We start from the raw sequence: 14129 nt of genomic DNA, 5'->3' as shown, positions 1-14129 counted from the left end.
TTTATCTCACTAATAGGAGTCTAATTGCATAGCGAACATGAACAGGCAGTGCTGCTACACATCTCTTTTCCTTTCCTCCACCTCCCTGTCTCTCACCTCACCCTCTCCCATTTGTTCCAGTCTAAACTCTTAATGCTCAGTGGCCAGTAGTGCAATCCTGTGGTAAAGCTTAACAGCTCCCAGGTGGGAATATTTGTAACAGTGTGAGTGTGTGTTAGGTCAAGGCTGAAACTTCTCCATCAACCCTCCTGAGGTGAAGGTTAAAGTAATCTCTGCCCTCTCGGCTTTCCACTCCAGATGCTCCGTGCTCAGACCTGCAGGGCCTGCTGTCCGGACTGCTACCTGATGCCCAGATCTCAGCCTCATCCAGCAGGGACATGGTGTGGAACCCGGGGTCGGCACGCCTGGTGGCCAGTCGCTCCGGCTGGTTCCCCGCCCCTGCACAGCCCCTGGCTGGAGAGGAGTGGCTTCAGGTACAAGAGGATTTTTACTGTATTAATCTTATATTTTTATTATTCATCCCCATATAAGCATCACCAATAGAATATAATACAATAAATATGATGTTAATGTTTGTCTTCAACTTGCAGATCCATGTTTCTGTATTGTTTCTTGTTGCAATGTGTGATATTTTAACACAAGTGAACCATTGTTAAATGAATTTTCACACATTATTAATCACCTACATTAGTATAGACAGTAAATACATACATATATACATAAACACCTAAAAATAAATGATGTAAACTTAACCATAGGATCAAATTTGTTACTAAATATTCAAGACAGAGGCTAGAAACTGTCTTGATCGTGGTCTCATATGACAATAAAAATGTCACAGCTGCAAATAAATATAAGTATTTTTGTGCCTTAATCATTCTAAATTAATCTAAACTCTACAGGTGGACTTAGGAGTGCCTAAGACGGTGCGTGGGGTAATCACCCAAGGAGCGAGGGGAGGAGACGCAGGAAGTGGAGCGAGCACAGATAACCGAGCATTTGTCAGGAAGTACAAAGTGGCATACAGCCTGAATGGAAAAGAGTGGAACTTCATCATGGACATGAAGACTAGCCTGCCCAAGGTGGGTGTGAGAAGAGGACTGATGGGGGGAAATTATATGTTTGTGTGTTTGTACTATATACAACACCAGTTCAGTAACCTCCCCCATGCCACTGAGATGACATTGCACTTTTATATTTGTGTGTTTTGCACAGATATTTGAGGGGAACACACATTACGACACCCCGGAGCTCCGTCATTTTGAGGAGATTGTGGCTCAGTACATCAGACTGTATCCGGAGAGGTGGTCTCCAGCAGGGATCGGGATGAGAGTGGAGATACTTGGCTGTGACCTTCCAGGTAGGACATTCTGCTGCTGCCGACATGACAGAGAATCATTTCATATATGATAATTTGCTGCCTATACTATTCCAGGCTGAATTATTTGCCCTGTACTGTAATGAACTCTAACCAGAACTGAATGGACCTTGAGGAAGGTGGCTCACCATAAAAGTGAGGCTCAAATTACATATGCATGAGAGTCATTAGAGTCTGCCAGAGGTGAAAAGAGACACCCAGTGTTAGCTGGGAAAAGGGAAAGTGATAGCACAGCAAAAGCTTGACCCTCAAACGTTACGATTTTGATTTGTTTCTTAGATGTTTCACCTGGAAAATACGAGTTAGACTCTCTCCGTAAGCTTCTACAACAAGTGTTATCATCAGGAGGGAGTGGACAGGGTTAGGTTTAAAGGAATGCGTCCCCGGAGAGACTTTCCAGCGTGGTCTGCTATCCAGATGTGAGGCAGAGCTGGAGACACACACACACACATCCAGCGGCACTAGCACACATGCGGACTCTCACTATTTACCACTCCCTCTGTGCCTGAACAGGATGACTGAGCCGTATAGCGCTCAGCATTCACATACGAGCACGGACACACAAATACGTATAGACACACACCCAACAAACCACAGAAAGAGAGACACGTACATGTATCCTCCTCAGATTCCCACACCCACACGCACCGTTGTAAACATCCCACGATAAATGCAAGTTAAGCTATTCTTTCATTGAGATGATTTAAGTGTGTGTGTGTGTTTGGATAAGTGCTGATGAAGTGCAATGGCCTTGTTCTTGCTCTCTTGGTGAAGAGAGATGAAATATTAAGAATAACACGTCCTCATTATCACTTTCACTACTCATCAGGACAGTGTAATACACATTCAAGGGCACACAGACACAAATGTACATCTGCCACTACAACACCACTCGCACTGCCTAATAAAAGTGAGTGATAAATAGTAGTGCGAGTATAAAGTAGGCGCCTGTGTGTGCTCTGTCAAAGATGCAGAGCCAACCCATCCCTGAGTTATAATTTGGCTATAAAAAGTAAGTGATGCAGCAATAATCTCTGTTCAACAATGATTTAATTTACATGCAGTTCATTTCCTCGTGCTGCTCTTAACACCCGGTGTGGTCATTTTATTCCCCTTTAAAACCTCTGCGGCACACAGGAAACAATGTGTTTCGCATTTACTGTTGATTGACAACTGACCTGTGGGAGGTACAGTGCATGCAGAAACACAACAATAATGAGGACTAGCCCCGAAAATTTCAAAAAAAAACAAGAACCTCGGGGATTACCACTTTTACTAAGGGGATGATTTTTATCAGATGGAGTGGAAAATCTTGGGAAACTGTGGCACAGAAAAAAAAAAACTGCTGCTCAGGGTCACACATTGTTCACAAGCCTTCCAAAACTCAGCAGGAATAATGGACAACTACTGACATCCTGTAAATCATTCACTTCCCCTTCCACTCTACCCTTCCAACTATTCATTCTCTGTTCTGTCCTCAGTGTAGCGCTCTTTTGAATGTCTTCACTCATCTCATTTATATGATTTAGCTTGATGAAATCAACCTTTTTTTGTTGTTTTTTTTTTTTTTTTTGCCTCAAATCATAGCAGCTGCTACAGTGAAGCAGAATAGGCTCTCTCTCTCTCTCTCTCCCCATTCACACACACATGGTTGCAGTTCTTGCTTTTCCCTCCCTAAGGCCCAGTGCGTGGGTCCGTAAATGTTTTTGTTCTTTTTTTTTTTTGTTACCATGCCTCCTCTCCTTTCCACTCCTCCCCACCTCTCTTCTGTTAGTCATCACTCTCACCTCTTTTTCTCGCTCACTGCTGTTGGTCCTGACTCCTTCTGTTTTCCCCTGTTTATGCACAGTTGTCTTACTCACACACATACACTCACACACACACACACTAGCACAGAGCTGCTGCAGTCACAGTTTTTTTTTTCTAACGTAGATGCTCCAAAAATGAAATATTTATGAGCTCAGGAAGGAAATTTTAGAGACTGATCTGTGAAAAAAATGCAAAATATCATCTCTCCCTTTTTCCAGGTAGGATAATTTTAGTCTTAGGAGCACTGTGTAACTCACACATGTCATCACAGTTTGGTCCTTTACTCCCCACCCTTTAGGAAATTTGGCTTCTGTGTGTGTGTGTGTGTGTGTGTGTGTGTGTGTGTGTGTGTGTGTGGATGAACCTTGATCTTGAGCACTTATCCCCACCCACCAGAATATAAAATGACTATGGACAATGGCTCCTTGTCTTTTTCCATCAAGTTCTTTTGGGATGTACAGTATGTGTGTGTATGCACATCTATTCATCTTTGTGTGTGTGTGTGTTTGCACCCAGGACTGCCAAGCAGAGATTTACAGAAAGGCTTTCTACATAATTGAAGATATTTTTTTTTCTTCGTCTCTGACATATTGCTGAGTCAGATTCTTTGGGAGTGAGCAATGTCTTTTATGCAGAGAGGGTTGGCCCTCACCACCCTGTGTATGTGTGTGTATTTGGCGCGTGTGTCTGTGTTAATGTCTACGTGTATTTTTGTGAGCATGTGTGTATGCGAAGCGCAGGTGCACCGAATTTGTATTTATGCATGTGAGCGTGCATCTCCATTATCTATACCAGCAGTTCCCAAGGGTCCAGTTCTAAGTGTTGGTGTTTCATCCCGTGCATGATGATGACTTGCATCATCACCTGCAGCAGTAGACACATTATGTAAGTCAACACTCCGCTGCAGAGAGACTTTTCCTGCATTACAAGGCCCTCTGCTGCGCATCTATAGTAGGCCTGCCCGTGCAGAAGTGAGCCTCCTCATGCAGCTCCGTGACTTACTCCTCACACACATCAAGGACACAGCTTTGGGCAAGGTAGGCAGGTCACATACGTTCACACACATTCTCTCTCTGTCTCACATAAACATCCGCACCCACAAACAGCACAAGTCGGTCCCATTCCCATTGCCCCTGACACTCCTGTCACACCCTGGAAAGGTCAACACATTTACACTGTGACAAGGCCTGACCTTTGAAAGCATGGAGTGCTCAGGAGCTGGGTAGAATCTTAATGGACTAGACTGTGTGTTTTGTGTTTATGTGTGTTTAGTTGTTGAACACATGGGAGTGCGTGTGTGCTGGCGCCCAGGTAATGTGCAGGCTCTTGGTTTATTTTAACACCTTGTCCCAAGACTTAACTAGGGGACTCAAAGGTTAGACTGGAATAAAAAGGCAAGCACAAAAGCAAAAACAAACAAGAAATGTGAGTACCAGAGACAGAATAAAGAGGAGAGGGGGGAACAAGAGATGATGAAATTCGGGAAGCAGGGAGGTTTGAGTGGTTGGTTGCCTTCACTTTCCTTGCCTTGTACTACACCTTCCCGGTGGGCCGGCAGCGATAAGAGTCTCATTAGGTAGCTAATGACTGGCATAAAGGACATGACATTAACGCTGGGCTAATGTCAGAAGCCGTCACCAACTGTGGCCGGCCCTTTCATGTCTGCCATTTCTCCAGCTGGGGTGCGGGCGCGCTCATTTCCACAGGAACTTCCTTTAAGCGGATCAATTGTGTATCACGCCGCGTTTGTTACCCTTAGCACCTTTCGTAGTCTTCAAATGATGTTGGTAGTCATTCATAAAGAGGGAAATTACCAGTAGGAGGCTCTAGAATTGCTACTAACAGGCGTTTAGCAGAGCAAAGCGTGGTGATGAATCCACATGACTTTTTCCTTTGAGATGTTTGCACGCTTGTTGTGTTTCTTTTTCAGCTGAGGAGCTCTTTCTTGCATGAGTTAGTCAGAGCATTCAGAGTTGTTTGGTTAGACTTAAATGAGGTAAGGCAGGGGAAGCAAACAAATAAACATATTATGCATGAGAATCCACTTCCCTATTTTAGTGGTTATTAATGTCAGTTAAATAAGAAAAAGACACCAGTGTCGTATATCTCGTAACATCTGCCGGAAATAGTGGAAATCTAGTTTAGTGAAATGTGATGGAAAGAAGTCACTGTGTAAACATGTTTTGTTAGAGACAGAAAGTGAGTGAAGAACAGCTAACGTAGTTTATTCACATGATAAATTTGGATCTATGGTTGAGACGTGACCCAAACCTCTGTGTAGACTTTCATGACTCTCCAGGGTTGACCCATCTGCTCCTAATAAGACTGCGCTTTCTCCCAATTCACATTCCAACCGCGGCCTGCTCAACATGTGTCTGTTTGTGTGCCCATGATGTGTTTTAATGAGAAAATCGTTGGCTTATTTATGTGTTTTTGTGTGCGTGTGTGTTGTTTGCCTTTCTTTGTGATATATGTAAACTTAAATAGATGTTAAGGGCAAAGAGATATTCATACATTTCAGTTTGTGTTTGTTCTCCCTTCCTCCAAGCGCGTATGAGTTATGGAGTGAGGGAGACACTCTGTAACTCACGATAGCTCACACATGCACAAGAAAATAGGGTGGGAGATGGAGTGTGTGTGTGTGTGTGTGTGTGTTCTGCATCCTCTCTGACAACCAATGAGTGGTCCCAGAGTGTGATCATCCCGTCCAAGGTCGAGGGGAGTTTGTTAGACACATCCATCCATCAGCCTTAGCGCCAGGCGTTCTGTATGTATGTGGGTGTGTGTGACTCTGCATCTGCATGCGTATTAGTATTTGGATGTGTGTGCATCTGTGTGTCCGCATATTTGAGTCAATGTGTGAGACAGACACTGACGCCTGAGCACCCAGACACAACATGATTAGGGCCCCCTTTGGGTGCTCCGGGGCTATCTGTGCCTGCCTCTGCCTGTCTCTGACATTCTGGGTGGGATGGCCGAATGGAGACAGCAGACGGGAGATAGAGCTAGTTTTGGACAATGACCTCACACTGTTTATTATGACAGCAACTTTAATTCACCGCCACTGAGACAAGCTGTTTATGTGCTGAATTAGGCTTAAAAAATCTAGTTACTCAAAACAGCAGCATAACTCATCAGTTTCCTGTTTAAAACGTCCTCTCGCTGCTACTAAAGTGAACCCAAACTGTTTTTGCAAAAGAGATTAATTGTAGGGGAAGGCATGTGAAAAATTGTATTGTATGTATAAAATTGTCTGTGCTGCAGGTTGCAATGAAAAACTTTTTTTTTTTTTATTGTCCAGCACGTAACCCCCCCAAAAACAAGAAATAACGTGTAAATTAACTGGGCTTTAGACATGGTGGTAGGTAGGTTTTTTACCTTTCAACAGTCAGGATAGCTGTTTCCCCCTGTTTCCAGTCTTTATGCTAAGCTAAGCTAACCTGCTGCTGGCTGTAGCTTTATATTTAGTGTATAGACATAAGAGACATGAAACACATCAATCTTCTCATCTAACTCTTGGCAAAAAAAAGTGTCAAACTCAAACTTTTAAATTATTGGTAGTATTTCCTTTAAGTAGTTAAATAAGTAGTCACTTTATCAACTAAATCAATGGCATATAGGCAGAATGGAAAGTTCCTTAAGGTGTATAAAGACACTACACCTCACTATTTTATGGTTCTTTCTGTTTTTCTTGCTTATCATTTCCTCTCATCTGTATTCCCTGGCCCTCCTTAATGTATGCTACCAAAGTAGAAATTCCACATAAATAATCTGTTGAACAAACACTGGGAGATTTATGTGTCCTCCCTATAGTAATCTAATGTCTTAGGATTGTTTCAACCAACCACCTTTTGACCTGAGTTGTGTTATGTTTGTTCCTGTAGAAACCACCACGCCAGCAGAAACCGCCACGCCAACTCTACCCGCTGGCATAGAAACCACTACTGTTCCTGTTACGACTACAGGTGAGAAGAAATACCGGATTAATAGTGTTATTAGGAGGCTGTAATGACCACGATGAGAGGTTTTGAAACGGCTGTGTGACATTATGTAGAGCGGCTGTGAATGCTTCTTTATCTGAAATGACTGTGATTTCACATTCCTCTACAGTAGCCACCGCTCTTCCATCAGACGTGTGTGACTTTGACCATGGCCTGTGTGGGTGGACGCATGACCCCAACGCCCCTCTCCTCTGGTCCCTGCACAGCCACGGTGAGTCTCCTCATCAGTCATGTGAAGATTCTGCATGACTCACCGCCTCTGTCTGGTTAGCTGTCTGCTTGAAGGAGCTTGTGTTTTTTTTCCCCCCTACGTAGCAAGAGTTCGATGGACAATAACCTGCAGGAGGTGACTGAACATTAATCTATGTGTCACAGTGATGGTGAAAAGTATAATTGCTTAAAATTGGTCTAACATTTAAGTCTGGATAGTTTTACAAGATGATGCATTAAGCAGCTCAGGATGACTTTGGACAATTGTTAGTGCTACATGGGTTTCTGTATCACGTCTTTCAACATGAGACTGTTTGCTGCAGAGCTTTTATGTATGCAGCCGCAAGGAGAATTTCATTCAGTCGCAGAAAATTGCACAAGCACAAACGCATTAAGTTTATTTTATCAACTTCAGTGGGTCTAGACAAGACACTGTTTTCTATAATTAAATGGAGTCATTCTCCATGTGCATCTTCATTGAGTCCTTTTTCAATTTGATTAAAATAATTCCGTAAATTGAAACCAGTCTAATTTAGCGGTAACACTGTCTGCCAGACACGCTGCTCTTTCTGAGCGAATGAGAATGAAAATGAATTGAGGGAACCGGAGGGAAAGAAACGCCGCCGTCCGCGTCAAACGCATACAGCCTCACGCATGACACGTGTGACAAAGACCAGCTCTGTGCCTGCTCTCGCGTCTGTGTGTCAAATGCGTGACGTCTCTGGCAGGAAGGGGTTAAGACCCAGTAGCTCCAATTAAGTTCAGAGCAGGAGATTCCAAAGATGAGCTGTTATTCCCAGTCGTCTGTTACTGCCCCTCCATTACCTCAGGCATATCCCAGATGATGCTGTGTAGACTTCCATCTACTTAGACACTCCTTGAAGAAATAATTATTCATTCTCCTTTTATACATACCCACGGATCAAAAGTGCAGCTTCTCGCATGTTATTAAAAGCTATAGAAGACATTTTCTGCTTCTGGTTCACAAGGAGGGTTTTTTTAAAGCACTATTAATAATTTTTCATATGCAGGGTAAGGGATTGTTGTCCCAACGTTGTTTTAAAATTCATTGCTTTTGAGCAAGTCTCCATGAAAGATTCAGCATTTCTCCAGCTGGAGAGAATTAAACAAGAGGTACAGCATGCCCCGTTTTTTTTTTGTCAAATTTGTGATGTCACCTGGGTCATGTTCAGCAGGGCAACGGATCTCGCAGCGAAGGCAAGAAATTTTCTTGGAAGCGTGACCTATTTAGGTCATAACAATCTTTGACAGGGGGGCTTCAAAGCAGCTTCTTTCATCACGGCTAGATTGGGAAGGGTTGCTTAGATTAGTCAGGTTGTGGCTTTCATGTATGAAATATCATTTCCAGCCGTTTTTTGACACGCCACGCCAGCCTTTGATTTTCCTGCAGGTGTCAAAGGTCAGAAATCCCAGCCAACACAGGATCATTATTTCACCACTATCAAATCACTGTTAAATCCTCCATAGAGTTCTGGTTTCTCACATGACCTAGAAACCATGATCCCCTCACCTCTTGACCTCAGAAACAGGCAGAGAGCTTGAATTAGCCACAACACTGTTGTATTATTTGGCTTAATATACCCCCGCTAGTAAAAACGTGCTAACTAGGCTTCATGGATTAAATCCTTGTTTGCTTCTCGCTGCAGGAGACCGCTATGAAATGGATTAATAATGCTCTGTTGTGCTGCGTATTGCGAGGCAGTCTCGATTATGAGCTGTCTGGTGAACAAGAGGCACAACAATGGGGGGGCTCGCTGCAAGACGCCGCCGCTTCAGCACGGCAGAGGCAGAGAGGATGGAAGAGGCTTTCGGTGCGCACATTAAAATGAGTGATAAAACGCCTCGTGGAGTCACAAATATGTTTCACTTGCACATCCTCTCTAGGCGCGTACACACTTGCAGTATATACAACAAAAAAAAAAAAGTGTCATATGCAGCAAAGGAGAGTACACACACACTTATTCCAAGGCTGCGAAAGGCCAAGGGACATACTGTCACACATACTGTCTGAAGTGTCACACACAGGCGAGTCTGGGCGTATGGCGAGCAGAGGGGAGCTGTCAAGTCGGAGGAAGATTTGTCCCTACAGATACTGCTTGTCTGATCTGCTGGAAAGACCGCACATACACAAACACACATACACACACACAGCAAAAGGGTACCAGCCCAGTCAACTCAATAACTTGAGCATGGCTTCGCTAAAAACATACACTCTCACTGCATGCTACTGTAAGATGCTTTGGAGAAAAAGCAGATGTGTTGTAAAGAAAAACCTTGTGGTGTTACTGGGAAACAAAAACTAAAACAGACACACCTGCACAATATTCTGGAAAATACCAGTATGCACCCTGATTTGTCACCGGGCTCCGTTTCCTTGCCTGTAAAACAAAAGCAAAGGGGCACGTAGCTGCTCTGACACACACTTAGTCACACACACACACACACACACAAACACACACACAGTTATTCATGATAAAGCAGGTGATTTAATCTGCAGATTGTTGATACTGGACATTTTCCCACAGGGCCCACTTAAGAAATTCTTCACCAGATGCCTCATTGAGTCATTCTCTCACACATACATGGGCATACACACACAGATTATTCTCTCTCTTCACACACGTACACTTTTACATACAGTAGGCTCACGAATCTTTCTCCCCTCACAATGGAATTCATGTCGGCATCCAATTTGCAAACTAAACATCCTCTGGTGTAAACAAATGGAGTGGCTTGCATTTTGTTGGACTTTTCCGTTGTTTAAGTTACCTGGAAGGGAATGAAGAGAAATGGCCCCCGAGGGTCTTGGCTGGAGCTCTGGTAGCGCTCCGTGTATGAATGACGCTCTCAGTGGACCTATTCTTCTGTGTGTTTATATTTGTCACATCCCTATTGTTTAGTGTGACTATTGTGTCGCAGTGATGCCGTTCCTGTTAGCAAATGGTGATTAGTTTTTTTTTTTCGGTTGAGAGTCGTGTTAAAGATATCCGTAATTGTGTGAAAACATATACTGTACATGAGTGCATATGGATGTATATGTGTCTACGTCTGCCTGCATGCGCAAAAACAGTGATGATTAATGATGATAATTGTGTGTCTGTATTCATAAGCGCACACACACACACACATTCGTGCCCGGCAAATTCATTTCAGCAGCATCCATTTACAGTTCATATCAAAAGTCTACGCAGCCTTTTTCAAATTTCCTAGTTTTTATTGCCTCGAGGGCTGAAATGGAAACCCATTAAATCAGGCTTTTTTCACTTTCATTTGATTGTGGCAACCAGCAAACTCAAGGTTAAAACGCAGCTGTGCTCATTTCTGGCAATGTGTTAAAATCCTGAAACACCTGGGTTGAATATTGTGGCTGTTTGGTGAAATTCTTTATTTTTATTTTTGATCCAATGTGAGGGGATTTTTTTAAACTAGTGAATAAAGCTACAGCACAATATCACCAAATTTCAACATTTGTAGCACATCTGGATTTAGAAATGTTCCTGTGTGGTGATGAGGGATTTTCACTGGACATTTAAGTTACATTTTAGGGATTTTACACACACTTATGTAGGGTAAAACAAAGTCATCTCTCATCCTGATGTATTTCTCTCCCCTCCAGAGCTCAACACCTATCTGTACATAGACGCCAGCCCGAAGACAGAGCAGCAGCGAGCCCGGCTCGTGAGCCCCGTTTTGGCGGCCGACTCCGGGCCACTCTGCCTCCTCTTCTCCTACCAAATGTGGGGGGAGGCCCAGGGCTACCTGAGGGTCCTGCTGCGGGACGCCCACAACGAGGAGACCCTCCTATGGACACTTAAAGACGATCAGGGGCCTGTCTGGAAGGAGGGACGCACCATCCTGCCTCGTTCCCCTAAAGACTTTCAGGTAGTGATGAACTCAGATTTATTGGAATTTGGAAAAGTCATAACTGCAATGCTATAAAAACATCAGGATTCTTCTGCCCAGTAATCAGTGAGCTATATCAAAGCATGGCTGCTCGATGTCAGAAAGAGAAATATATGTTTAGTGTCTTTATCGGGGTTCGTTTGAGAGATACATTCATCTCAGAGCATAAGAAAGCATCAGCATTAACCTCTCTGTTACCCAGGCCAGGTTTGACTTCAAAAGAAGCTAAAATAAGCCATATTTTCTCTATCGGCTGTGTGATTGTTTGGGGATCATTTATCAGAGACATCACAAGCAGTTAATGTTCTCATAAAAAAGTAAGTTGAAGAAGCTTGCAGAGAAGGGGAAGATGATTGCGTGTGTTGATTGCAACTTTGAAATCACAGGCACTGTATTAAGTTTTTATCCTCTTTCTCCTCCTCTTCCTCTGCATGCTTGTCCCCATTCTCAATTTTCCTCCACCCACCCCACCTCCCCTGTTGCCTTCATCCTGTCTCCGTTTCCCTCTTCCTCTCCTTCTTCTTCAACTTTTCCCTCCACCTCCTCCTCCTCCTCCTCATCTGTTTTGGCTGGGGTAGGTTGTGATGGAGGGTTTCTTTGTGCACGGCACCAGAGGACACATCTGGATAGACAACATCCACATGAGCTCTAGCACCCCTCTGGAGGAGTGTACACGTAAGTCACACACACTCGCGCACACATACACACACACACAGAATCAGTGAGATTTGGGACTTCACGTGTTTTTGTGAGGGTTTGACAGACAGACTGGGACAAACTTTAGGCACAAACTGTCTTGTTTTTTTTACTTAAGTTGCCGAAATCTTTTCCATCCAGTATAATATTGAAAAATAAACAAACACACAAATAAGCATACGCACACACACACACGCACACACACACATCCATTTGACCCACCAACTCCCTCGCATCCTCTGTCAACACTTCCATCGCGTCATCATCTCGCTCTCCATCAATCTGCCATTCCCTCTTTTTCCCTTCCATATCTTCCACTTTTTAGCCGTGAGGTCCTTGAACAGTGACACACATGAAGTGATAAACACCCCCATCACTCCCTCGCCCTCCCATTCCAGTTTTGGAGACAGTCTCTCCCACCGACTACAGAGATGAAAGACGGAAAGAGAGGGAGGGACAGCATTTACTCCTCCACAAAAAAAAAAAAAGAAAAGAAAAGAAGAATAGGAAAACTAGGCCATAAACGCCCCGTGGGCCCCAGCGATGCTAATCTATGTTTCATTAGATTTCTCTTCTTCTCTTTCTCTCTTCTCCCTCTATCTCTCTTTCTTGCGCTCACTCCTCTGTCGTATTTGTAAACAGAGCTCTTCCCAAGCCGTCAAAGGGAATTACTAGACAGGCTGTTTCCCAAGCAAGTTGCTGGGTGCCTGGTGTGAGCCGAGCGCCAGCGTAGCCTCCTTAATCTGGCCCGAGAAGGGGCTTTGGAGAGGGTCTTAAACAGATCAGAGACCAAGCTGTGGGTTCAGAGCCAAAAACCTGCCGTCATCACTTCTGACTGACGTCCAATGTGCTTTGGAGCTGGACCACAGTGGGGAGCAGGCAATGTGTAATTGAGGGAAAGTGTGTGTGTGTTATGTCCTTAGCTTGTGGCAAACACTTCTGTTTTTGTGTGTTTTTGCCTCTTTGTGTTTGCGTTCTGTGTCATTTCCGTGTGTGTCATGAGAGTCTTGATAGAGTCTGAGCAGCGCAGCCGCTTGGAAGGCAAAAATGACCGTCGAACTCCCTCCTGCCTCCATGTTTCAGTGTTTCCTCCTTCCTCCCTTCCCTCCCCTCCTTCGCCATTCCCAGAGCATGCTGGGACGTCGCTTATCACCCAACGCAGTTGAGTTTTTCACAGTACGTTGGCGTTCCCGCCAAAAGGCGCCAGTTCCCAAGTCGGTTTCCTTCTTCCTCTATCACCAACCCCCGACACACACACACACACACATACATACATACACAGTCCAACACACTGAGACACACATACACACCAGTTCTTTGTGTTTGCATTCCAGGCAATCAAAGTCAAGGTTCTGCTCTGTGCATTTGCAGCAAGCCAAAAACATCCAGGCCTCTCCAGTTTAACTGGACTCCGCAGATAAACAACTTGAAATGCGTGAACTTTGCAAACACTGACATACACACACACACACATACACGTAGCGTATACACTCTCAGCACAGCCCATCTCAAGTTCCCAACTCACACAATGTACTCTGTTTGAAATTGCATTCTAGCAAAGGAGCTGAGTAAATGCCATAATTCATGTGAGCTATGCGAGGAATTAACTTAAATTTCCTCAGGAGGAGTTTGATAGTCCTGTGACATTTGTGTGACATTTGGTTGACTTTTTCCTCATATTTAAAGTTATCTAACAGCTCTCTCTTTCTCTCTCTCTCTCTCTCGCTCTGTTCCCGACTTTCTCTCTGTCCTCGCAGAACCCTTCGCTGCTTTTTCTCCTGAAATGACAGGTGAGTCTGATTTTGTTATGACGTCACTTCCTCTCTGGTCTTGCTTCCTTTCCCATTGGTATGCACTAGCCTGGGGTTTTTTGCTTGGTGGCACTACGTTGTTTCAACTGCTAAATAATAAGCCCAAAGCAGTCCGTGGCTGACAACACTGAGGCTGCTAGAGCTGTGTGTTTTCCAGATTAATGAAACTGCATTCATTTTTAAAACTAGCGATTCATCGCTTCATCAGCAGCATGGAGACATCGCCAAACAAATACTAAACCTCTTGCCAAACAAACTAATTATTGAATTTGCAAATGCCAAATGATTTTCCCAAACTCT

The 14129-nt window shown here is 44.0% G+C and overlaps 1 protein-coding gene across 3 annotated transcripts in view; it reads left to right on the top strand.

Annotated features, from left to right (window-relative positions):
- nrp2a (neuropilin 2a) overlaps positions 1–14129 on the top strand; it is a 60672-nt gene that overhangs the window by 39404 nt on the left and 7139 nt on the right. For all 3 annotated transcript variants that reach the window (XM_042404829.1, XM_042404828.1, XM_042404831.1), the window contains exons 9-16: positions 298–473; positions 903–1082; positions 1216–1360; positions 7072–7152; positions 7298–7399; positions 11036–11301; positions 11901–11997; positions 13776–13808. In XM_042404829.1, the coding sequence (XP_042260763.1) occupies positions 298–473; positions 903–1082; positions 1216–1360; positions 7072–7152; positions 7298–7399; positions 11036–11301; positions 11901–11997; positions 13776–13808 (1080 nt within the window). The remainder of the gene's footprint in view (positions 1–297; positions 474–902; positions 1083–1215; positions 1361–7071; positions 7153–7297; positions 7400–11035; positions 11302–11900; positions 11998–13775; positions 13809–14129) is intronic.

This window comes from Thunnus maccoyii, chromosome 24, assembly GCF_910596095.1.
Source record: "Thunnus maccoyii chromosome 24, fThuMac1.1, whole genome shotgun sequence".
In the NCBI taxonomy this organism is placed as follows: Eukaryota; Metazoa; Chordata; class Actinopteri; order Scombriformes; family Scombridae; genus Thunnus; species Thunnus maccoyii.
Note: the sequence above shows the minus strand (reverse complement) of the source record. Positions and strands in the feature narration are given on the sequence as shown.